This window comes from Salvelinus namaycush, chromosome 28 (assembly GCF_016432855.1).
Source record: "Salvelinus namaycush isolate Seneca chromosome 28, SaNama_1.0, whole genome shotgun sequence".
In the NCBI taxonomy this organism is placed as follows: Eukaryota; Metazoa; Chordata; class Actinopteri; order Salmoniformes; family Salmonidae; genus Salvelinus; species Salvelinus namaycush.
Genome location: NC_052334.1, coordinates 39,578,236 through 39,605,718, shown reverse-complemented (window position 1 = coordinate 39,605,718; position 27,483 = coordinate 39,578,236). Strand labels below are relative to the sequence as shown.

The 27,483-nt window shown below is 45.2% G+C and overlaps 1 protein-coding gene across 1 annotated transcript in view; it reads right to left on the bottom strand.

Annotated features, from left to right (window-relative positions):
• Positions 1-26,688, bottom strand: part of si:ch1073-358c10.1 (peptide methionine sulfoxide reductase MsrA 1) — a 42,240-nt gene extending 15,552 nt beyond the window's left edge. The window contains exons 1-4 of the mRNA XM_038967575.1: positions 26,495-26,688; positions 17,708-17,776; positions 16,832-16,951; positions 7,757-7,861 (exon numbers count right to left, since the gene is read on the bottom strand). Of these exons, the coding sequence (XP_038823503.1) occupies positions 7,757-7,861; positions 16,832-16,951; positions 17,708-17,776; positions 26,495-26,675 (475 nt within the window). The 5' untranslated portion in view covers positions 26,676-26,688. The remainder of the gene's footprint in view (positions 1-7,756; positions 7,862-16,831; positions 16,952-17,707; positions 17,777-26,494) is intronic.
• Positions 26,689-27,483: the final 795 nt, after the last annotated feature.

Sequence of the window (27,483 nt, the reverse complement as noted above, 5' to 3'; positions counted from 1 at the left end):
TTTGCCATGAAGGAGCAGACTTGATTATTCAAGATTTTAGCATACATTTTCTACATCACCTAGCTACATTTCCATATTGTATGAACAATTATTCCAATTGTAAGTCAACATTTCAACTGAACAGAAATTACATTTGTCATTGAGTTACCAATTTAAACATCTCCATACATCTATTTCTATAGAAGTGCAGCTCTTTCTCTTGTGTTGTAGATACAGTAGTGGAGGATAGACAGTGTATCTGTTTCCCATTCTCAGTCTGCTAGCACGGCTTGTCAAGCTGTGCTCTGCAGTTTGTCAATATTTTCATCAGCTTTACATCAGACGCGTTGGAGAAGACTTGGCTCCCGTATATGTACTGCTAAGTGGCCAAAAAGCTTGCTTCTATTTTCTACTTTTGAAATGCCACTATCCTAGGGGACGTTTGGCATCGAATGGCATCAGAGTCTCTTTTAGGCAGTCTGTCCCTCTATTCATCGCTCTCTTTCTCTCTCTCGCTCTCTCTCCCTCTTTCACCATCTTCCCCTCTCTGGTCCTTCTTCACATCCCTCCCTCCCTTCAATTTCACTCTCCTATCTGTTCTTTCACTATCACTCTCTGTCCTGCTTCTGATCCCTTTCTCCTTCTATCCCTCCGTCATATTTTTTTTTCACCCTCCCTCTGTCCCTCTCTTTCTCTCTCTCCTTCTCTCTCTGCAGGGCTGGATGAAGGCCATCTTACCCCCAGCTCCCGTCAGTGTGATAAGGCTTATGGCTGCCGCCAAAACACCTTCATCAAAGGGCACAACAACGCTCTCTGATTGGCTGCCCCAGCGCTGGTCCCGCAGCGCCGCCGACCGTTCCGCGTGACCTTCCCGCGTGACCTCCAAGGGTCTCTAACCAGCCACCGCCACAGTGACCATCGCCGTTGCCACTTCATGCCCCACATGGCTTTCACCATGACGCAGGATGACAAACGGTTGAAAACAAATATTTTGGAAGCAAAAGGGACTCAAGGTAAACTTAGTTTTTTTTAAAAAGGGGGAAGAGGGAGAGATGAATATAGGAGAGCAGATAGAATAGAATGGAATAAAATAAAATAGAATATAATTAAATGAAATTAATAAAATAAAATATAATGGAACAGAATAGAATAGAATGGAATAAAGTAGAATAAAATAAATTGTTATAGTTTCCAATTCGGAGGTTGTGATGGCGTAGAGGGAGACAATGATGAAACCAAGGAATCCATGACATGATCCACGGCATTATTACACTTCATCCTATATCCCGATTAAATATTGTAAATCATGTCACATTTGATCCCTCTTACTCTTCCTTTAAGAACTCCTCAGAGCCCCCAAAATAATCTAATACTTAAAAACTCCCCATCTTTGCCCTCTTTCCTTCTCTTCCCCTTCCTTTATTTTTAAGGGCCCTTATTTTTCTCCACCATCCATCAAAGAGCATCAGAAATTATTAATGAGAGCCTCCCTGCTCCTCTTGAATAATTCATGAGTGCCTTGCTTCTGAAAACAGAGGGGATAATGGGGGGTGTAGAGGGGGCTAGGGGTTACCCCACCCGCCCCACATTTCACAAAAGGTCACCCACCTAACCTACGCACCACCAAGCCCTAATTAAAATTGGGTTCTTTAAAAAAAACGAACCCCTTCCCAAAAAATGAACCCCCCCCCCCCCCCCCCCCCCAAAAAAAAATCTCAAAATGTGGCAACAAAAGTTGGGCGATAAAAAGTTTGTTTTCTGAGCTCTAGGGAGATTACTAGTTAGTAGTGACAACTCTCCCCAACAACACATCTCGTCTGCGTCCCAAATGGCACCCTGTTCCCTATGTGGTGCACTACCGTTGACCACAGCCCTATGGGCCCTGGGCCCAAAGTAGATGGAATCGGGTGCCATTTGGTACACAGCCCTCTTGGTTGTGCTTTAAACCCTCAAGAGATTTCCTACTTCTCCATTCTCCAGAAAGAAAATCTCTTTCAGCACTAACTCCAGCACATACGTACACACTATAGTCCCTGCAGCTTCCTACTTCTGGCAGTAAAAGCCTCTTTCTTTCTTTCGTTCCTTTCTGTCTCTTTCCTCTATTTCTCTCTCTGCCCCTCTCTCTTTCTTTCATCTCTCTCTGCCACTCTGATGAAATCGCGTGGCCGGATGAGGAGTGCGTGTGTGTGTGTGTGTGTGTGTGTGTGTGTCTGTGAAACGTGGGTGGGTATGTGTGTGCATAGGTCTGAGTGTGTGTGTGTGTGTGTATTTGAAACGTGTGTGTGCATTGTGTGTGTGTGTGTGCACGTTTGTGTAGGCCTTATGCTATGCACAGATTTGTGTGTTTTTCAGTTGCAGGCAAAAAAGTGGATGAAACGGTAAGAAGTTAATCAGATTAAGGGGCACGCCGGCTGCTATATAAAAAAAAAAGAAGGCAAACGGGAGGGAGGAGGACGAGGAGTAGGGGTGGAAAGAGGGAAGAGAACAGAGGGAGAAAGATCTACTCGAAATGATGATGAACCATAATTCAGAAAACAAAATGGCAGACACCCACACCACCATCTCAGCCCCTCAGTGCTTAACACCTTGTTTTAAACACTCAAGCCAAAAGACAGCAAACTATGTTTGATGGAGACGGTGTTATGGTGTAAATGTGTCCCCGTCCGACAGTCTTTATCCTCCCCGTGCACCCCCCCCCGGACCCGGCCAGCTAAGTCCTCTTTGGCATATTTACAGGAATAGTCCCTTATCCCGTTAACAACTTAAAGTGCTCCGATTAGCCGCTCCTTCTCGCCACGTTCCTCTCCTCCTCTCTGGCCTCTCTTTAGTTCCCTTCTCACCCTGCTGTCGGCAGTGCCACGCGCCTTTGCACGCAAATATACGTACACACACACACACACTCATGTCTCCGTGCCTGGCAGAGAGTGGAGCAGAGACGAGGACAACTCAGAGTCACTCAGTGTCACAGTCGGCAGCTAGGACAGAGCAGAACAGAGCGCATGGATTGGCAAGGAAGCCAATGCAATCCTGCACCATAACCCTGCACATCTCGCAATAATTAACACCCGAGAACAGAACCAAGACAACCGACTCACATAAAAAAATAAGCCTATTAGGCGTAAGGCTATCCGATGTGATAAGAATAGCTTAACTAAGCCCACGGTGATATCTACACACACAATAACACTTTTTCTATTTTAGAGACAAACACACGAAACACAAGCCAAACTCCTTCGTTCATAGCTAGTATTCAAATTGTATTCTATTCTAACCTTCTATTCTAAAGAAACGCACTAGTACTACAGAGGAGAGCCGCAGTGCCACTAAAGCCCCAGTGTCGGAGCAACAGCCAGTACCCAGGTAGCGCTGTGGCCCGCGGGACTGCTTGAGCAGTGTGCGTGCCAACCCAGAGACCAGCCGCTCCACTCACTGCTGCTATTTTTGCCCCTGTCTTACGTAACCCGTTGCTGACGCGCAGGAGAGAGAAACGTAAGAAAGTAAGAAAGACCCCTCGGGACCCATACGCAATGAAATGTGCGTGTAAATGTGCACAAGCGGGATGGCAATCACACAAACACACAGTCACCCGTCCCGTCCCTCCACCACGCACTCTCTCTCTCTCTGGCAGGGTGAGAGGGTAGGGGTTAGGAGTAGGGGATCATTGAGGAAGAGGGCACAGCTAGCCCTTCAGCTAACCCTGCTAAAGTAGAACAGAGCTGCTCATCAGAGGGTTGGCAGACTGAGGGTGACGCACGGACGCACACATACTGAGGATCATGGAGAGAGACAGGGGAAGATGCTCTGTTTGTCTGCTGGTACTCCTTGTATATAGCCATGTTGTTGTTATTTTATTGTGCTATTATATCTTGTTACTACTTTCTCTTTCTCCATTTGTTAAAGTTCGAACTTTTGAACTGCGTTGTTGGGAAAGGGCGCGTAAGTAAGCATTTCACGGTAAAGTCTACACTTTTGTAATCGGCGCATCTGACAAATGCAATTTGATTTGATTTGATCACTGTGTAGTCCAAGTCTTCCCACTATAGTAACACAACCCTGTGTGTGTGTGTGTGTGTGTGTGTGTGTGTGTGTGTGTGTGTGTGTGTGTGTGCTCTAAATAAAACCATACTGTTACTGCTTCACACTAAGGCACCCCACCACTACTAACAACAAAAAGCTTGGTCCTTGTACTATCTGTACAACCATATGTACTACTGCTAATATGAACAGTATATCGATGCACAACACACCACTTGGGGTCTTCAAGCATCAGTCTAGTCAGTGTGTGTGTGTGTGTGTGTGTGTGTACAAAAACCTCACCTCCTATCACCACATATTGGTGTATTTCGGGGGGGTTCACCTGGTACATGTCTGGTGATTGTTTGTTGTGTCTCATCACAAGCTAATTCATCTCCTCAATGAGATATTAACGCCACACCGGGAGGCCTCACCTACTACCACACACACACAACGCAGACAAATCGCCATAAAGTCGACCTGTCACCCTACCCGTCGTCAGTAATGAAGTGACACGTGGTAATGAGAGGGGGAGTGGGCCACTTTCAGCATGACGGAGGGGTGCAGGAGGGGGGGCAGGGGTTAAGGTCACCCCCCAAGGGGGCGTCTCGCTTTAGATAGGGGGTTCCCCTAAAATATGGTGGGGGGAGATGTGTGTCATTAGGGACGCGTGTCTTTTCCAGCTGGGGAGGAGGGGAGGTAAGATGGGATGGATGGATGGGAGCAGACGAATGTGTGATGTCGTCACTGGTTTATAGGGGGAGGTAGAAAGATGGCAAATAAAAAGGGGCCCGCAGTTAGTTGACGCGTTTGGCGATTTGATTTATGTGGAATCATCTCGACATTCACATCCGTGATGTTGTTTGCCGTCTTCAGCATGTGTGTGGGAGGTAGAGGGAGGCATTTACGTACTTATATGCCCTATACTGCAAAACCTATCTCTTACCTCTGTGTATGTCCATGCATAAGCTAACTCGCAGAACGAAAAAATAAACAAATGGAACCTAGTGAAGAGAAACATGGAAAATACATCAATGCAAATACAGGTTCCTCGGTCTGTACTAGCATAAACAGGCCCGCAATTGAGCAGGACACAACATTGTGGCACATTCAGATACATTATGTAGAACAAACATGCCTCTCTGACATGTAGAATAAGGAATCAGGTCAGCTCTATTCATGCCATTTCTATCTGCAACGATTGACACACGGAGCCTACTGAACGTGGCCCAGGTCTATCGCTTCAACAGTCACACAGCGAGCGCATCGCTATCCTCTGAAGAAAACGGTTGTGTCGGCCATTTTGTTGCCTTGCTCACTGACGCAGCAGCATTGGCAGCCAGACACATGGCGGGCATGTCTTCAAAAAATGTACGAAAGAACGAGAAAGAGGGGGAAGGAGAAGAAAAAAACAGACGAGAGGAGACAAAGGGGGGATAAGATGAAGAGTGGGGGTTGATGATGGGGGAAGAGAGAGAGGATGAGGAGAGGAGAGAGTGACGAAGACATAAAAAGGGGAGCGTGAAGATGAGCGGGACGGCCTCGGGGGGAGCGGTCGACTCATTGCGCCGCTCTGCTCTGCGGATGTGCTGACGGGACAAGAGGAGAGGGGAATGAGGAGAAAAGGGGAGAGGAAATGAGAGCAGAGAAAAGGAGTGGAAATGAGAGGAGAGGAAAGGAGGGAAGAGGAGAGGAGAGGAAAGCATCAGCTCTGGGGTGTTAGGGGATGAGGAGGAGAGGGGGATGGAGGGATGGGAGGAGGAGAGGGGTGGATGGGTAAGGAAGGGGAGATAAGATGCTCTTATCCTCCAGACAGATTGAGAGCCCCGGGGTCCGCTGAGAGAACAGGGGGTTGGGTCCCTCTTTTAACAAGGAAGTAACGAACTGCTGAAGCAGCCAAGCGTGTGTGTGCTCTCTGTACGTGTGTGTGTGTGTGTATGTCTGTCTGTATGCGTCTCTTCATGTATGTGTGTGTGTGTGTGCTCTGTAAGTGTGTGAATGCGTTTTGAGAGTGCGTACACGTAATGTGTGTGATGATGTACCTGCGTATACGCGCCCAAGAGAATCTACCAAGCTCTCAGTACAGTCGATTTCGAATCCGCACAGGAACAAATGTTACATTTTAGTATTTCCATATGCAGATGTCACATACAGGGTTTGATCATTTTCGACACAGCAGTGTGTGTATAAGAGTAGAGTGTGTGTGTGTGTGTGTGTGTGTGAGAGAAAGGGAAAGAAATAAAGAAAGAGAAATGGAGGGTGTTGGTGAGTAGACAGAAAGAACAAACTTCTCATTTGTGTTGAGAGTATGCACGTACGTCTTTATGCAACATTCAAGAGAACTCACCAGATTAAGTGTGTTACTGAATATGGAAACAGGGCACAAAGAGGAGGCTGCTGGGAGTATCTGGTTGGCTGGGAATGTTGCTATCCTAGCCGTGATTGGTGGAGGCTATGCAGTTCGACATCACGTTGTTGGGACTAAGCCCTTCTGAACTGAGGCAAGGCAAAAAGGCAGAGATCTCACACACGCATGCACGCTCACAAACACACAATGAGAAGAAGTGTGTGTGTGTGTGTGTGTGTGTGTGTGTGTGGGTGCGCGTATGTACAGTGCCTTCAGAAAGTATTCACACTCCTTGACTTTTTCCAAATTTTGTTGTGTTACAACCTGCATTTAAAATGTATTAGATTAAGATTTTCTGTCACTGGCCTACAAACACTTCCCCATAATGTCAAAGTGGAATATTTTTCTGAATTTTTACGAATGATTTACAAATGAAACGCTGAAATGTCTTGAGTCAATAAGTATTCAACCCCTTTGTTATGGCAAGGCTAAATAAGTTCAGGAGTAAAAATGTGCTTAACAAGTCACATTATAAGTTGCTCTTTGTGTAATAATAATGTTTAACATTATTTTTGAATGACTACCTCATCTCTTTACCCCACCCATACAATTATCTGTAAGGTCCCTCAGTCGAGCAGTGAGTTTCAAACACAGATTCAACCACAAAGACCAGGGAGGTTTTCCAATGCCTCACAAAGGGCACCTATTGGGTAAAAATTCTAAAAGGAGACATTGAATATCCCTTTGAGCATGGTAAAGTTATTAATTACACTTTGGATGGTGTATCAATACACCCAGTCACTACAAAGATACAGGTGTCCTTCCTAACTCAGTTGCCGGAGAGGAAGGAAACTGCTCAGGGATTTCACCATGAGGTCAATGGTGACTTCAAAACAGTTATAGAGTTTAATGGCTGTGATAGGAGAAAACTGAGGAAGGATCAACAACATTTTAGTTACTCCACAATACTAACCTAATTGACAAAGTGAAAAGAAGGAAGCCTGTACAAAATGAAAATATTCCAAAACATATATTATTCTATATTTGTATTATGATATATTTGTATTATTATATTAATTGGCGGAAGCCTAGTCATGGAAGGTTTGAGGAACAAACACAAACTACCCCCGCCGTCAGTCTCATGGATGATTGGCTCCCAGACACATTAACACAGTCTGTCGTTGACTTACCCTCCTGAGACCCACCCAACCCCCACTGCCATCACACATGTGCGCGCACGCACGCACGCACACACACACACACACACACAGAAACACACACACACCCATGCTTCCTTCTGCTCTAATACACCCTGGGCCCCCCGGGATTGGGTCCTGTCTGAGGAGGGCAACTTTTCTTTTGTATGTGTGCATCGTGTATGTGTATGTGTGTGTGTGTGTGTGTGTAAGGTGCTACCTTGAGTGGGGTCGTGGCTCTCCCAGAACACCTTGAGTAGCTCCTCCAGACTGATGTCCTCGGGGGAGAAGACCACCCTCACCACCTCAGTGTGTCCTGTCAAACCTGGGGACACACCAGATGATTGTGTTCATTAGGCACGAAAGGTGCTATTTTTTTCCCCGTTGCAAAAGGTTTTTCTACGGTGTGACAAAAGGAATGCAACCCAGGCCATAACAGTGTAGAACACATCATAGTCACACATGAACTCACACAACTCCATTCCATAGATATTTCCATTCAATAGATCTGTATGGAATAGAATATTATCGGTGAACACATCTTTTCATCTATCCTACTGTGAGGAGTCTGATTGATCGTTTATTTGTGTGATCATTATCATCATCATCTTGTAAATTATTTCGCATGCCCCACTTACACATCAAACTATAGAAATGATTTTCTAAAATATGTTCCTTTTCTCCTCTGAAATCAATTCATTGACACAAACAGCTATTACATAGATATAATGGTCTAGCTGAATGTGGAAATCTTATTTCAAAATATTCCCCCAGCATCACATGTAATATATTAAATTTGCTCAGCACCGCTAGTGTTTGGAAGTCTGCCCATTAACGTTGCCTGATTAGAATGTAGCCTCTGTGTGAAGAGGAGCGCACAGTCACATGCACACACACACACACACACACACACACGCGCGAATCCACTTGAGATACATGTTATTGCTAGAGGCAGCGTGGGAGCACAGCAACTGTTTCTGTTTCGAGTCGGAAGTTGCCGAAAGCACACAGGCACCGGGGGGGGGCACCTCTCTGGCTGCCTGCAGCTGCCAGGACCCGAAAGCTTCAACAAGCCGCCTGGAGGCATCCGGAGAGTGGGTCCTGCTCAGGGTCAGCTGTTACACACATACACACACATATACAAACCCATATTCACACACTCAGCTGGTGCAGTAAGACTCACATTCACATATGCAGACACAAAGCAATAAGCAAGCTGAGGGTCAGATATAGGGTTGCAAAGGGTCGGAAACTTTTCAGTAAATTTCCAGAATTTTTCCATGGGAAGTTAAGCCTTGGAATTTTGGGAATTTTGCTTAAATTCATCCAAAAAAGTTAGCTTATAACAGTGAACCTTTTTTGTGGGATACACATAAGGCAATTCTAGGTCTTGTGGCATATTTTGGTTCAACTATCCCCAATTCAATGGAATTGCAACCCTTTGCATGCACAGTGCATTCTTCCATCACATGTGCAGTGCACTCTTCCATCACATGTACAGCTGATTCTCAAGATCTTGGACACTAATGAGATGCTATTGAGCCCACACTACTACACTGTCTGAGCCAAGGACTACATGCTTTCTGGTAAGTTTTGATTACAATACTTGGTGGTATATTTGATATGACGTACATTATTTTTTTGTTAACTAGTAAATAGTAGCCTACAGCAAAGTGTGTTTAAATAATTTCTAACTTGTTAACAATTTCTGCTAGTTAGTTTTTGCTACAATGTGGGTTTTAGCTTGCTTGAGCCTGCTAACTTAGGAGTGTTAATTCACCTGTTTCCATACATGTTTGATTTTAAAATATTTATCTTACAAAGGAGTTGCTTCATCTAACTGCTTAACTATTTATCTGTACATGGAATTGTATTTGTTTTTTTTAAACATTTTTTTTCTAATCTTTAAAGGAAAATGCCACGGGCACTATCTGATGTGTGGAGACATTTCACTGCAGCTAATGTAGAAGGAAAAGCTGTGTACATTTGCAAATACTGTGCCAAATTATATGTGAAGAATGCAACAAAGATGCAGAATCATCTGGCCAAGTCCATAAAGTTCCCTCAGCACTCACAACAAGCAACCTCTGACAAAAGTCTCTCTACTTCTATTTGAGGTGAAAATTATGAATCAGACACCTTATCGATAGCAACAGCTCATGGTCCTCCTGGAATCAGATGTTTTTTTGACTCAATGGAGGAATGTAGTCAGAGAAATGCTGATGAATGTCTTGCTCGAGCTGTGTACGCAACTGGTTCACCTCTGATGCTCACAGGCAATGTGTATTGGAAGAGATTTCTGAATGTTCTTCGCCCAGCATACACCCCTCCAACCAGACATGCTTTATCTTCTAATTTGCTGGATGCAGAGTTCAACAGAGTTCAAGTGAAGGTCAAGCAAATCATAGAGAAAACAGACTGTATTGCAATCATCTCTGATGGGTGGTCGAATGTTTGTATTGTAGAAGAGCACAGACACAAGGGACAACAGACACACCTGTCTCTACACTGCAGATGAGCTGAAGGCAGTCATCAATGACCTTGGACCACAGAAGGTTTTTGCACTGGTGACAGAGAATGCTGCGAACATGTAGGCTGCTTGGTCTAAAGTGGAGGAGTCACATCACACCCATTGGCTGTGCTGCTCATGCATTGAATCTGCTCCTCAAGGACATCATGACACTGAAAACAATGGATACACTCTACAAGAGAGCCAAGGAAATGGTTAGGAATGTGAAGGGTCATCAAGTTATAGCAGCAATCTACCTCACCAAGCAAAGTGAGAAGAATAAGACCACCACATTGAAGCTTCCCAGCAACACCCGTTGGGGTCTCAATTACCTCGACACCGGTGCCCCCGCACATTGAAACACTGACCCCGTGTTATTCACTGCTGTTCTTTAATTATTTGTTTTTCTTATCTTTAACTTTTTTCTTAATTTTTATTTTCTTAAAAGTGCATTGTTGGCTAAGGGCTTGTAAGTAAGCATTTCACTGTAAGGTATTCCTGTTGTATTCGGCGCATGTGACAAATAACATTTGATTTGATTTTGTCATCATGTTTGACAGTCTCCTAGAGGGGAAGGGGTCTCTCCAACAAATGGCCATATCACAGTCTGCCGATATGGACAGCCCCATCAAGATGATCCTCCTGGATGATGTATTTTGGGAGAGAGTGGTAAGCAGCCTGAAACTCCTGAAACCTATAGCAGTAGCCATTGCACGGATTGAGGGAGACAATGCCATCCTGTCTGATGTTCAGACTCTGCTTGCAGATGACAGAGAAGAAATCCGTACTGCCCTGCCCACTTCACTGTTGCTCCAAGCAGAGAAAACTGCAGTTCTGAAATACATCAAAAAGCGTGAAGACTTCTGCATGAAGCCCATACCGCAGCGTACATGTTGGACCCCAAGTATGCTGGCAAGAGCATCCTGTCTGGTGGCCTCCCGGGTGGCGCAGTGGTCTAGGGCACTGCATCGCAGTACTAACTGCGCCACCAGAGTCTCTGGGTTCGCGCCCAGGCTCTGTCGCAGCCGGCCGCGACCGGGAGGTCCGTGGGGCGACGCACAATTGGGCTAGCGTCGTCCGGGTTAGGGTGGGTTTGGCCGGTAGGGATATCCTTGTCTCATCGCGCAGACTGCCAAGGTTCTTGGCAGTCTGGCGAAGTACACTTCCAAGGGCTTTGGGATGGAGATGCAATATGGCAGTGGTGCCAACATATCTCATCAGCCACCTGGTGGAAGGTTACTTTGTGGATCTGAGGCTCTTTCCCCTGTTGCCTCCATCATCCTCCACATCCCACCGACATCAGTCGCCTCAGAGCGCAACTGGTCCTTGTTTGGGAACACACACACCAAAGCACGCAACAGGCTGACCATTACAAGGGTTGAAAAATTGGTGGCCATCCGGGCAAATTTAAGGCTTTTTGAGTCTAACAATGAGCCATCCTCAACATGGTTGGAAAGTGACAGTGAAGATGAGGCCTCAGAGTCTGATGTTCAAGCGGTGGACATTGAGGAGGTCCAGGAAGAAGACATGGAAGCCTGAGAGGAAGACAACCAAAGCTTTAGTTTCTAGACTATAATTTTAAAGATGTATGTTGAAAACGTTTTTGGGAGATGCGATGGATCATTGGGGATCATTCAATAATCCCTTTCTTTTGTTGTTCAGTGAAATCTTCCCATGTGAAGAGTCAACTCATTTAATTAAAGTTCAATTCGTAACTAAATTATTATTATTTTCTTCTATTGGAAGGATTGAATCATTTGCAATTATGTCTACTTATGATAAGGTAAAATGTTTCTGTCTCCATATAATATGGTAAATATATTCAATGCATAAAACATCTGCATTTAAATGGTATCAATAGTAATTTGCATATATTTCCGTTAATTCCCACGGAAAGTTTCCACTTTTGAATATTCCCCAAAATGTGCAACCCTAGTCATATACATGGAAAATAAATAAATAAATCAGGTATGGTCTATGAAACACACACACACACACACACACACACACACACACACACACACACACACACACACACACACACACACACACACACACACACACACACACACACACACACACACTGAATCAAGTGTGCAGAAGGAAAACAGAAAGAATGCACAGACACACACACACACACACATGGCTGCATGCATACACACACACAGGAGACAAAGGTGTGACTCACACACAGGAGGGACCCGGTAAAACTGACATACACATCAATCAAGCAGTCCCAGCTGTCAGTCCCTCTCTCCCTCTCTCTTACACACTCACACGGCCTGATTCTAACACACCCACACACACTGGACTGGAGTGGACTGGACCCCTGTCTCTGTCTCTCTTCCCCCTCCCGTGACTCAGTGGACAGCTCCTCTCCTCCTTTCTGTCTCCAGAGCAGTGTTTGGATCCATCACACCCAGTGAAGCGATGCCCGTTCCTCCGCTGTGCCCAACTTTCCTCTCTCTCTCTCTCTCTCCTTCCCCCCCCCCCCCCCCCAGCTTGTTTCGGGGCTGCCAGCAAGAGGGAGCTCGCACCCCCCAAAGGGATTCCACTCAGAAGGTCCGCCAGCCAAGCCAGAAGCGCCCCTCTCGCCGCCCGCCCGCTCACCCCCCTGCCTGCTCGCCTCCATGCTCACCCGCGCTCATGCTTGCATTCCAATGCCTTGAGCGGCGGGGGCGCCCGAAGTTACTGTGGAAGCTCCGCAGTCGAAAACACTCTCACTATGTTTGGGATCTCTTTCATTTATAAAACAGGGACATTGCACCCTTTAGTATTGTTCACATTGAATCTTCGAATGCACCAATGAACTGCTCTACGAAATGTTATGCTAACCAAAACAATAAATACTCTCCTAAAATGGTGACATGCAGTATCATATGTAAGGTTTTCAGTTTGAGCGACTTTTCGAACATGGCCACAATGACTATCATGGCCAAATATGAATCAGTATCAATCAATATTAATGAATCTATTTGAATGAATGAATCTTCCCATAGGCTGTCCCTTCACAGTGCCAAGCAGCCCAAGGACGGAGTCTGAAATCCTTTGTGTTACGCTTTTCATCCCAACCCTCCTTCTCTTTCTTCCATTAGCAGGTTTAAGGTGTCTGTCTGTCCCCCATTTTGCCGGTTTACATTTTAGTAATTTAGCAGACACTCTTATCCGGAGCAACTTACAGTAGTGAGTGCGTACTTTTTCACAACTTTTTTCCTGTACTGGTGCCCCGCAGGAATCAAACTCCCAACCGTAGCGTTGCAAGTGCTATGCTCTACCAACTGAGCTACACGGGTGTGAGTGGGACTACATAAGTCGGACTGCATGGAATCCTGGATCTACAAATCACTGTGCATCCCCAAACAACTTCTCATTATGTGATCGAGATCAGCGATTCTGTGCCTCGCCTTGCTCAAACCGATCCCCTCAAATTAAAACGCTGATTGTCTACTGAGGAGTGAACATTGTCCCTGTCTAAATACTTCAAAAACCACCCTTCCATCCTTGAACTAATCACTGACTTAACACATTTGGATAGGTGTAAGCAACGTATCCATCACATAGCATTCACCAATCCAGCTACGTCAGATCAAGGATTTCTTCAATGAAGGGTAGAAGGATTGGTATTGGAAGAGGTCAATTGCCTTGAGCTGAGCTGCAGGGTTGAGTTACAGTATGAGTAGAGAGAGGAGTAGTGGTGGAGTACATTAGCAGTGTATGGCAGCGGTGGCGAAGGTGGCACAGGAACCAGTGTGAAGCAAAACGCCGCAGTACAGAATCCAATCCCTCCAAGTAGGTCACAAGTGGGGGGGGGGGGGCAGAGATGAAAGAGAAGCATAGCGAAAGAGAGGGAGAGAGGGAGGATCAGAGAGCTTTACTGTAGAACGCCTGTCTCTCGTCCTCTCTCTCTCTCCGTCTCTCTCTCTCTGACTCGTACTGATCCTTCTGAGGAGTAGGGTGGCACTACCCGCTCTAACTATCCTATGCAGGGATACTGGACAAGTATTATCTTGAAATTGGTGATAACGTTGGTGTTATCAGGGTGGAGGACAGTCAAAGGAGGGGATGCCATGCCACTCTGCGTGGCCCACAAAAGTGGTTTAGGCATATTTTGGGCATGTCATTGTCCATGCTAGCCACGGGAAAAACATAGAATTGTGAAATGTCTGTGTAATCAAATGGTCTGAGACTCTGTGCCAGTCTGTGGGTTTACTGCATTTAGTGTGCACATATTACCATCAGTTGGTAGAAAGACTTTGATGTTACACTACATGACCAAAATGTGGACACCTGCTCGTCGAATATCTCATTCCAAAATCATGGGCATTAATATGGAGTTGGTCCCCCCTTTGCAGCTATAACAGCCTCCACTCTTTTGGGAAGGCTTTCTACTAGATGTTGGAACATTGCTGCGGTGAACCTGCTTCCATTCAGCTACAAGAGCATTAGTGAGGTCGGGCACTGATGTTGGGCGATTAGGCCTGGCTCGCATTCGTCGATCCAATTCATCCCAAAGCGTTAAGATTTCCCTTCACTGGAACTAAGGGGCCTAGCCCGAACCATGACAAAACAGCCCCAGACCATTATTCCTCCTCCACCAAACTTTACAGTTGGCACTATGCATTGGGACAGGTAGCGTTCTCCTGGCATCCGCCAAAACCCAGATTTGTCCTTTGGACTACTGTGAAGCGCAATTCATCACTCCAGAGAACGCATTTCCACTGCTCCAGAGTCCAATGGTGGCGACCTTTACACCACTCCAGCCGACGCTTGGTAATCTTAGGTTTGTGTGCGGCTGCTCGGCCATGGAAAGCCATTTCATGAAGTTCCAGACAAACTGTTTTTGTGCTGACGTTGCTTCCAGAGGCAGTTTGGAACTCGTATGTTGCAACCGAGGAGAGACTATTTTTACACGCTACGCGCTTCAGCGGTCCCATTCTTTGAGCTTGTGAGGCCTACCACTTCACGGCTGAGATGTTGTTGCTCTCACAGTTGACCGGGGCAGCTCTAACAGCTCTAGCGGGGCAGAAATTTGACGAACTGACTTGTTGGAAAGGTGGCATCCTATGACGGTGCCACATTGAAAGTCACTGAGCTCTTCAGTAAGGCCATTCTACTGCCAATGTTTGTCTATGGAAATTGCATGGCTGCGTGCTCGATTTTATACACCTGTCAGCAACGGGTGTGCTGAAATAGCCGAATCCACCAATTTGAAGGTGTGTCCACATACTTTTGTATATATAGTGTATGTTCTGCCCAGATACTCAGGTGTTGCACAGACGTACATAAGCAAACACTGCAGACATGTACACATACACACTAACAGAGACATGAGGTACATAAGAGATGCGCGGTTTGACTTTATTTCCTGTTAGTGCGTAAGCCTGAGCTTTAAGGCTTAACTGTACGCGCGCCAAATACATGCCAATTGCCAAATGCTTTTGCGAACTCGGGCTGAAAAAGTTAATGTTGATCCACTCAGGCAAAAAGGATAATGTCTGAGGTTTAATTCAACAAGAGAAAAGCGGCATAATGGAGAGTTGAAAATAAAGAGAAGGGAGGGCCAGAACAGTAGCCTAATGTTTGGGAAATATGTTGTGCGTGATGATTGTGAGGCGCTGTACAAATTCGACAGTCACAAAACAATATGGAACGTCAAGGGAACTGTACTGTTCAGATGGGTCAAATGGAATAGTAACTGAAATCTGGACACCGACTATAGGTCTATAACCTCTCACATAGCCTTAATATTAACTCCTGCAGAATGAAGCAGTTCTTGCAGTAAAATAATTCAACAAATGTACATTTTGACTCTGGAACAGGATTGAAGAGAATGAATGGACGGTTAGGGAGCGTCTATAAAGATGCTGTCTTTATCAGCGTCATAAAAAGCTGATAGTATTTCAACCACATAAAATATGCATCCAAGCCAAACTCAAATTGTATCAGAAATGTGTTGGGGTCGATATCACATCTTTAAATTCCCTTAAAACCGGTCAAACTGATGTCATTTGAAATCTTTCCTTTTTTTAAATTGCATTTTCTCCCCGTTCCTTGTCTTCGCTGCACGAGAGAAGCAGAGATGAAAGAGAAAACTTTACAGATCAAGCGTTCATTCTATCGATGTATGACATAGGACCGGGGAGGTGTAACTGCATTGGAGCTGTCAAATCGGTGAGCAGCTGCTCTTGATCATTGTCACAAAGCTATACCTGCCCCACTCACGTTAGAAGTTCAGAAGGAGAAAGTGTAAGCTATATAGAAATAATGACGCTCAAATTGAAAAACATTCAACAAAATAATGAGAATTCTTATCAGCCTAACCCAGGTGTAGTTTACATCTCTCATTCCAGTGTTTGAACTTGTAAACAAAGCTGCGCGGGATTTCTCGTAATGCGACTCCGCTTTAGGTATAATGCCAGGAGCCGCTTGTGGATATGACAGCTCTAACGCAGTTCCACCTACAACACCGCCAAAGCAATCGCTATGCGAATGTCGTCTAAAGCGGATCTGATTGAATAGAGTCCCAAGTAACGACAGAAGAGAAACTGCATGTATCTAATTATTATAGACAAGTTGAATAACAAATAATCATTCCGGCATCTCTGACTGTGGAGAACATTTTCTATACTTGCGGGTTAGGGTCGGGTGTGGGCCTCAGATTCTCACTTTATCACATATAGTCAGGTGGTTGCGGACGGGTGAACAAACAGCTGACCCGTGCATCACTAGTGTACATAGACGTGTTTTTGTGTGAGGAGGGTGGGATTTGTGTGTGTGTGTAGTTACCTGAGCACACTTCCTGGTAGTTGGGGTTGGGTGTGTGTCCCCCTGCGTAGCCCACATGGGTAGAGAACACCCCCGATTTCTGCCAGAAGCGCTTTTCAGGTCCCCAGAAACAGCCCATACCTGGCCCAGAGAGAGACATCCTTAGACATGATCTAAGGTCAGTTTGACATGGACTCCAGCCACCCTAGTCATAGACTGTTCTCTCTGCTACCGCACCTCAAGCTGTACCGGAGCGCCAAGTCTAGGTCCAAGAGGCTTCTAAACAGCTTCTACCCCCAAGCCATAAGACTCCTGAACATCTACTCAAATGGCTACCCAGACTACTTGCATTGACCCCCCCCCGCCCCTCTTTTATGCCGCTGCCACTCTCTGTTATTATCTATGCATAGTCACTTTAATAAATCTACCTTCATGTACATATTACCTCAATTACCTCAACTAACCGGTGCCCCCGCACATTGACTGTGTACTGGTACCCCCTGCATATAGCCTCGCTATTGTTATTTTACTGCTGCTCTCTAATTATTTGTTACTTTAATTTCTTATTTTTGAGGGGTATTTTCCTTAACTGCATTGTTGGTTAAGGGCTTGTAAGTAAGCATTTCACTCTAAGGTCTACTACAACTGTTGTATTCGGCGCATGTGACAAATATAATTTGATTTGATTTTGTCAAGTTGAGGATTTGGGGAGGGTAAACTGATCCTAGATGATCAAAAACACATACTCTATCAATACTACTGTGTTCCTCCATATAACACTACTACTGTAGTATACTAATAATACTGCTACTATTGTTCACGAGACTGCAATATGACCACAGCGAACGAGAACCAATGAAAAGTGAAAGTGGTCATTTGAAAGAGATTGAGGCTTACCAAACATGATGGTCTCCATGCCCTCTGGAAACGGCTCCACTGTGGGGTTGCCATTGACAGCATGCTTCTCTATGGGGGGAGGGGAGGGGGAGAGAGAGAGAGAGAGAGAGAGAGAGAGAGAAAGAGAGAGAAATGACAGTCAGTATCTTTGTGTATAAAATGCTTTGTGCAATTCAAATGAAAATGATGACGACCGACGATGACGGATTAATATGAGACAATCAACATCACAGCATCAGAACCCTAACCAATGAGTGGCGACGTCAACATGCCATTGTGAGAGTATGTGTCCTGTCTGTGCCATGCTGCTTAACAGTAGTGCATGGAGGTCAGGAGGACAAAGGTCACCACAGCGGAGCAGGGTAAAGTGGCACTAGTCAGGCGATGTCCCAGTAAAATCTCCTCCTCCCCCTCTCCTCGTCCCCCTCTCCTCTCCCCAGGTAAACTAAAACGGTGGCATGCTGCATGGGTCGGATTAACGACCGCTTTGGCAAGCCGGCCTGTTCTTGCTAAGCGGGATCAGAGCCGGGTGGCTCTAGAGTTGGAAGACACATAGAAGATTAAATGGCTCTGACCCCCATTTCTAACCCCACCCTAGGGCTGGGCGGTATACCGTTTTTTGCGATATACCGGTATTGATGCACAGACCGGTTTGGGTTTATACTTTACCTTCTATACCGGTATTTGAATGTTTGATTTGTTAAATGTGATACGCAGTGTGTAACGTCCATTTTTATAGTTTACTCCGCTACTTGAGTCATCTCTCTCTCCATGCCGCTTTCCACACAGACCTAGCCCCGCCCCCTGTCACTCAAGGAGCGCATTGGATGTTCCTCAACCACGAGACACTTGCGTTCAGTCTGCATGGTCAATGCAGCATATTCAACACTGTTGATGACAACGATGCATTTGTCCCTTTGCTTCTTAATATAAATCTACTAGCAGCATTCTATAATATCACTATTAGCTTGTGTTTCTTACATCTGCAAACAGCTAGTTTGTCTTTTCTTAGCAAGTTGTTCCTAAATCTTGGTGGACGCTAATGCTAATCGCTAGCTGGCTAATAAATGTACTGAGTAAGAGCAAGCGTAATGAGCTATACAGCCTGATAATACCAGTGATGGTGTAGACCTAAATCGGCATGTTGTTTGGGCAACAGTGTCTTCTAAATTAAAGAGGTAAACGCAAAGTAAGAATATGTTAGCAACATGAAGTAGCAATAACACAATAACTCCTCCCTGGCATTTTCATTTATTTTCATGTCAAACAACACTATTAAACGTGCCCACTATTATATTCTAACTATATAATTAATATAGACATTATATTCCCATGAATCCAACAGTTAACCCCAAGTGTTTTGCTCTAAATCGCAAGTCAAATTGCAACATTTGGTTAAAAATAAGGCCCAGATTACTTGCCAATATCATGCAACCCAGCGTGGCAGTGTGGAAATGATCTCAAATGATTTTTTTTGGGGGGGGGGGGGGGGGGGGTTGAAGTTGAACAATATAAAACAATCAGAATGGAGAAACATCCATTGAAATCACTTAGAATGTATGTGTTGCCACCCTAGGGTCAAGGACCTACTCCTAATTTTTTTTAGAACTTTTATTATTAAAAAAACATAAAATACCGTCAAAACGCCATTTTCTTTTTTTTAAATACCGTGAGATAATAGTTGGTCCATATTGCCCAGCCCTACCCCACCCTCCCCTTCTTCAAACCAACCAGCAGCCATTTCTGTCAAGGGGGTCAAAAGGTGGAAGATGCACTCTCTTTGTATGAGCCTGGTGGCATGGTGGAATTGGCTGTCGTACCAAACTGTGCCCCTTGTTATACAGTATTGAATAGAACCTGAAAAACAAATGATATGCTACATATACGAAGTGGTTGTGGGGGCGGTGCATCGATGCCAACTGTGCCCGATATGGACGGAATAGAAATAAAGCGCGAAAACTGAAAGAATAACCAGCGCACAGATTAATGCTAACACGACTGAGGTGACTTAGTCTGTAAATCTCTAAACGAGCCAGGCTGGTTTACACTGCTTCACAGACTCATTTTAGTTTGTGTAAAAACGGCTGTGAATGTGTGCGCACAAATGCAAGCGCGCACACACACCAGAGTGTAATGGGGGCGTTTGCTTTTGACCAGAGTTATATCTGGGTGAATTTCAGATCATGTTTGACATTAACCTGAAAAGTGAAAATCTCCAATCGCCAGGTGCCACCCGGTTGTGTGTGTGGTTGTTTTAATATGCTCAATGTTATCTCTACGGTGGACTGCTGTCACTGTCAATTAGGGAAATATCATATAATAGAAATGATGGACGGAATTGTGATCCTAAAGCCCAACACAATGGATAGCTTGGGTTGTAATTTTAGACTTCTGATGAAATGACTAGTGACCTAAAGGTATACAGTGCATTCGGAAAGTATTCAGACCCCCTGACATTTTCCACATTTAGTTATGTTACAGCCTTATTCCCTCATCAAGCTACACACAATACCCCATAATGATAAAGCAAAAACAGGTCTTTAGAATTTTTTGCTAATTTATACAAATAAAAAAAACAGATATCATATTTCCATAAGTATTCAGACCCTTTACTCAGTACTATGTTGAAGCACCTTTGGCAGCGATTACAGCATCAAGTCTTCTTGGGTATGACGCTACAAGCTTGGGACACCTGTTTCTCCCATTCTTCTCTGCAGATCCTCTCAAGCTCTGTCAGGTTGGATGGGGAGCGTTGCTACACAGCTATTAACAGGTCTTTCCAGAGATGTTCGATCGGGTTCAAGTCCGAGCTCTGGCTGGGCCACTCAAGGACATTCAGAGACTTGTCCTGAAGCCACTCCTGCGTTGTCTTACATTTACATTTAAGTCATTTAGCAGACGCTCTTATCCAGAGCGACTTACAAATTGGAAAGTTCATACATATTCATCCTGGTCCCCCTGTGGGGAATGAACCCACAACCCTGGCGTTGCAAGCGCCATGCTCTACCAACTGAGCCACACGGGACCATTTTTTCTTGACTGTCTTGACTGTGTGCTTAGGGTCGTTGTCCTGTTGGAAGGTGAATCTTCACCCCAGTCTGAGGTCCGGAGTGCTCTGGAGCAGGTTTTCATCAAGGATCTCTCTGTACTTTGCTCCGTTCATCTTTGCCTCGAGCCTGACTAGTCTCCCAGTCCCTGCTGCTGAAAAACATCCCCACAGCATGACTCTGCCACCACCATGCTTCACTGTAGGGATGGTGCCAGGTTTCCTCCAGATGTGACTTTTGACATTCTGGCCAAAGAGTTCAATCTTGGTTTCATCAGACCAGAGAATCTTGTTTCTCATGGTCTGAGAGTCCTTTAGGTGCCTTTTGGCAAACTCCAAGCGGGCTGTCATGTGCCTTTTAATGAGGAGTGGCTTCTGTCTGGCCACTCTACCATGATTGGTGGAGTGCTGTTGAGATGGTTGTCCTTCTGGAAAGTTTTCCCATCTCCACAGAGGAACTAGAGCTCTGTCGGGTTCTTGGTCACCTCCCTGACCAAGGCCCTTCTCCCCCGATTGCTCAGTTTGGCCGGGCAGCCAGCTCTAGGAAGAGTCTTGATGTTTCCAAACGTCTTCCATTTAAGAATGGAGGCCACTGTGTTCTTGAGTGCCTTCAGTGCTGCAGACATTTTTTGGTACCCTTCGCCAGATATGTGCCTCGACACAATCCTGTCTCGGAGCTCTACAGACAATTCCTTTGACCTCATGGCTTGGTTTTTGCTCTGACATGGACTGTCAACTGTGGGACCTTATATAGACAGATGTGTGTCTTTCCAAATCATGTCCAATCAATTGAATTTACCACAGGTGGACTCCAATCAAGTTTAGAAACATCTCAAGGATGATCAATGGAAACAGGATGCACCTGAGCTCAATTTCCAGACTCATAGCAAAGGGTCTCAAAATTCATGTAAATAAACTATTTCTCTTTTACATTTTTTATAAATGTGAAAACATTAAAAAAAAAACGTTTTTCACTTGTTCAGTATGGGGTATTGTGTGTAGATTGCTGAGTATTATGTTTTATTTAATCAATTTTAGAATAAGGCTGTAACGTAAAAAACATTGGTAAAAATCAAGGGGTGTGAATACTTTCCGAAGGCACTGTGTGTAACAGGGTCCATACAAATAGATGTTATATAGCATTTCAGCTTGAGAGCCAGTAAATACCCACAATATGAAATGTATCGACTTGTGTGGAGAAGAAAGTAGATAAATACGATAACTTGGCCAACACGGAGTTCTTTAGAAAATAGAAAAGCCAACATTGCGACAAATCAATGTAGCCCTGAACCCCAGAGTAGCCTCACTCTACCCACCCCTGAACAGCCATCTTGAATGACGGGGCGCCAGTGGAAAGTCTCTAAGTTCATGCGTCTGCAGACAGTTTTTCCTGACGAAAAACCTTGACCAGGAAAAACTCCTGATCCTAATGTTGGGATAGATCGCTTCAAGCAGACACTCGTCTTACTGCGCCCCCCCGTGTCAGGTCACATCTTGAGCCAGTAGGTAGACTGGCCCTACCACTCTATTCATGGGCATACTCATACCAACCTCTCACAAAAAGACAGGATCAGGCAAACAGCAGTATCGCAGTACTGCAAGAAGGCAATGAGTGGAGAAATAAGTGGAGAGAGGACAGGAAAGCAATAGAGTGGGAGGAGTAGGAGAAGAACGAGGAGGAGTGTAGGATGCCGAATGCTAAAAAAGAGAAAAGAAAATCGCCAGGGAGAAGCAACAGATGACCGTGGCAGAGGGATGGACGGCGAGATTCTTTTGGCTTCCGAAACCGCCATGCCTTTGGGCAGCAGATGAACGCAATGGCACGGGCGCCAGGTCCAAAAAGTGAACGGGGGTCGAAAAAACAAACAAACAAGGATTTTTATTTATTTATATGTAATAACAGAGAAGGCCAAGAACACGCTGACATGTAGCGGTCGTCAACAGAATCTCGCTCAGCGCCAAAATCGCTCTCTCTCTATTCTCTCGTCTCTGTGTTCCTGCCATTCTCCTGCCATCTCTCTCTTCACACCCCCTCTTCTCCTCCCACCATGTTCCTATCATCAGTCTCTCTCTCCCTTACACACACACACACACACACACACACACACACACACACACACACACACACACACACACACACACACACACACACACACACACACACACACACACACACACACACACACACACACACACACACACACACACACAAACAGTCACGAAAGCTACATCTCCTTGGAGCACACACACCAACCTCTGCTGTGGGTATTTCTCCCATGGAGCCCTGGCACAGGTCCAGATGGTTCCAGGATGGCTCTTTTCACTGAGCCCAGTCCCCCCGCCAATGCCAGCAGGCGCCTTTGCCAACAACACCCCACCTTACAAATAGCACCGAGGAGGCAAAATAACTGGTTGAATATGCCAGCAATGGAGAGGAGGGAGAGAAAAGGAATAAGGGAGGGTGGTGGTGAGCTTACAAAAGGATACAACGTGTGAAAAATACTTTTGGTGTGACTTGGATAAAATATGGGCGTTTTCTTTGTCCTTTGTTTTTGGAGGAAATTGAAAAGCGCCTACAGTCAAACCGTAAAGCAGTAGTAATCAGAAATCAGACAGCTTTTGTTGGCTTATTTTGTTTTTAATTGTGGTGGAAGAAATAAAACAACTCCGCAAACCATCGGCTACCACGTTCGGTCAAAACTTGCTTTACCCTGCCTCTCCACCGGTCATGGTAGGGCTAACTTCGCTCTTTTGCTACCAGACAATATGTCCAGTTCCGTCACCGAACTGGCGTTTTCCTTTGTTAGCCTTTCGTGCCACTGTAACATTCCTGCATTTTTCATCCGCGGGAACAGATTCCTGCCGCACACGTAAACATGAGAGAATCCAGGTTTCCGGGAATCGAGGATTCCATGCCAATGCTGTGATGAAGAGGTCGCATTCCAGACTTTTAACTTCTCCCAAGTGGCATTGTCTCTCTCTTTCTCTCTCTCTCTCTCTCTCTCTCTCTCTCTCTGTCCCCTCACACAGGCTGGCAGACAGTCCGGCACGAGGCGAAGGTTGGCGCTTTCTACTGGTGCCAACTACGCTCTGCTGCACCGCAAAGCATCATGGGATGATAAGTTGGGATGAGGCGAAGCGGGGCGTTGTGGGGAGAGGTAGGTGGGATGGAGCAATATGGTGGTGGTGATGGTGGTCTGTAGTTTTATAACTATTGGAAAGAAGAGGTGAGTGAGCCTTGAGCTCTTCTGAGTGAGAAAAAATACATGACAAACAAAATGGTTTTTCATTTGGAGTGTTGTGGCTGAAAGTTAAAAACTAAACTTACTATACTATGTTTTTCTGTGAGTAAGAATAGTCATTGGTATATCTACACGGTCAGCATATTTGAAATACTGTAGTTCCAAAAAGCTATTTGCAACGGGCCACTAGTAGTGAAGCATTAAAAGCGACAACTTTCGCTAGTTCAGCCAAAGCGAGACAGCATTAAGTGGGAAAACTGGGGTTGTGGGCAAGTTTGTGCTAACGTTTATTCAGTGAGGGAGAAGGGGAGACCACAGACCGTCAGAACATTCATCCCCCATGCTTCCCATACAACGTGTATCCTAGCAACCATTCCCGGTTGCTATGGAGAGGACTCCCGCCCCATCACCCGATTGATCTTGACTGCTACAGTCAGCAAGATGGAGCTGCTACAGTATGGAATCGGAGGAATTGATCACTTCAGGAGGTACAGGGAAAGACGGCAGCATGCTACAGAATACTGAAGAAAATACAAATGCACTAGGCTACGGGGAAAACCAAAGAGCAAACCGTGTTAAGGTAGCCTCTATTCCAAAACAAAAGCATGTGGATTCTTTCTCAGTTATGATTCCTCTACAGTAGGCTATATCCTGACTGTCAGAGGCTACTACTATGATGCCATATCAAACCAAACACAAGCCAACCATCCCTCTGCTGTCTGTCATCTCAAGCTAAGCAGGCTTGGGCCTGGTCAGAACCTGGGTGGGAGACCATCTGGGCTACTGAGAAGAGACTGGGTCATATCAGAGATACTGACACCATGTAGGAAACATGACTTCCCTGCATTGACAGGCCAAATGTTGGTCAATAGAGAAATGACATTACAAGCTCCTTTCAGAGAACGAAAGTTAGGCAAGTGTGGGCTCCCGAATGGTGCAGCGGTCTAAGGCACTGCATCTCAGTGTCCCTACAGACCCTGGTTCAATTCCAGGCTGTATCACAACTGGCCGTGATTGGGAGTCCCAAAGGGCGGCGCACAATTGGCCCAGTGTCATCCGGGTTAGGGTTTGGCCGGGGTAGGCTGTCATTGTAAATAAGAATTTGTTCTGAACTGACTTGCCTAGTTAAATAAAAAGTGTGGCAACGCACAGTGTGCAGACATTCACACCACTATAGCCTGTGTGCACTTCCTTCCATGAAGGCCTGAGGTTAAAGTCTGACTTAGGATAGTATTGCCACCCTGTCTGTCTATCCTAAAGCTAGGTGTTTCTGGTTAGTGCCTACAGGCAACAAGACCACAATTGGTATATATGCTGAGGATTGAACCATCAACCATGGGTAAGTCTTGTGAAGTATTTGCTCTACTGCTGAGCTACAAGCCTGAGCTTATATTCACAAAGGTTCTCAGAGTAGAAGTGCTGATCTAGGATCATTTCCCCTTTTAAATCCTAATGAATATGATTACATGGACATGGGGACCTGATCATAGATCAGCGTTCCTAATCTGAGACGCTTTGTGAAAACGGGCCCTGACACGTTTAGGACCAAGTTGGCCAGGAACAGGGTGTCCTTCTCTCAGTCCCCCTCCCAAACCACCCCAACCCCCCCACGGTGACTAGGGGAGGACAGATTTCCGCCATGCGGTGTCCCCGAGCTGCTCCGACAGACGGCCCGGGAATTTACGACAGGGCGGAGCTTCTCATGCGCATAATGCACAGATGGGCCCCTGGACGCTGCAGTGGGCTGCAGAGCTCCCCAGAATGCTTTGGGTGTGGTGCTCAAGGCCATGCACTAAGCAGCTAGTTGGCCGGGGGGGAGAGGCGTGGGGGGGTGTTGACCGGACCTCAAAATCATCCTCTTTGCAATCTCAGGATGGATGATGCATTGCATAATCAATGCCAACAATCTGATATGTCATGTGTGCAGACTTATGTGGTTGGAATCTTGAAATTGGTAATTATGCTCATTACAAAAACAAGTCACATAGACATTTATAGACACCATCCAAGCACATACTCTCATAAGCATTAAACTCACTCAAATTATCTCAAATGAATAGCCCCTAAAGAATTACACCACAGTGGAGAGGAACGTTTGCAAAGGCTACTTTGTCAAAAAAATATGTTGTCCATTATGACACAGAGACCAAATCAAACAACACTTTCAATGATCCGAGGGCAAACTATGTGCATGATAAAGTGATACAGTAAATAGTTTGGGATAACTTTGAATATGACTGATGACCATAAGGTGTACCCTAATACGTCACAAAACTAGGCTCAGGACCACCCCTCATTGGTCGTTAAACCCATATGCCTATAGTTGAACCAGAGAGGTGAATAACCATATATTAACTTAGAAACGTCATATGACAATCATGGAAAAAAAAGTTAAACCAGTGTGTGCATCGTCATCTGACTTTGCTGTGCCCGGAGGACTTGTAAACAAACATCTTCTGTGGCACGATGTAGTTTTACGAGAGACGTGATTTCATTTACCTGCCACGACCATTTTCTCCTCCCTTCCTTTCAGAGCGCGGTCTTTGGTGGGCATGGCTGTTGTGTCTGCCATGTCTGCGACAGCGAGTGACACAATAAAAAGAAGGCGCAAAGCGAGAAGCAGTTGTGCTTTAGCGAATAACAGTAAACATAGTTTCTTCTGTACTTTGACAGTCTCCATGGCGCTGCGTCGCGCCGCTGTTGCGTTGGGATATGGGAGGAGTAAAACGACAGCGAATGTCCATCAACATGAATATTCAACGTGCGTGCGGGACGTCGTGCACTGAATAATAACTAGGCAGGGGTTAATATGACTTTGGCACAAAAGCCTACAGTGCAGTGTGTGCGTGAAATAAATTAAATTTAAATAAATATCCACATTAAGAACGCCGTTCAGCATGCAAATGAGCTTTTCACCATCCTCCATCGCTCATTCTGGGGGTTAGTTTAGGGCGGTGCATCTGTTTAAATGCAGCAGAGGGCAAAGGCAGACTCTATTTTTTTTCATGGGTAATTTCCAATCAAGTAATTCGTGTGTTTTAAACAGTGGTAGAAAACGTGGAAGAAAATGCAAGGTAATTCAATTAAAATAAAGTTCAGGTCTATTCTTGCTCCGCAGACCCAACATTTTCCAGATTTGAATGCTCAACCGTTTCCCTTTTGTTTGAAACATTTCATTCACTAGTCTGTGAATCCTCCTATATTTACCTACGAATCATCACTGAAATGTTTATGCCATTTTGTTTAGGAGATTTGTGAAATAATCTGCCATATTTGAGTATAATAACCATGCATTTTCTTCCACTGTTATAGTTTAGGCGTGTTATTGCTCCAGTGCCGGTACCTGTGTTTAGTGTAAAGTGAATTGGATCGCTGGCAAAAAGAAATCCCTTTGCAACAGACTTGTTGTAACACGATCTCCATTTTGTGGATGAGGATATGGCCACTTTGATGTTTCTACTAGGCACAGGAAGTTGAATTGAAGTTTG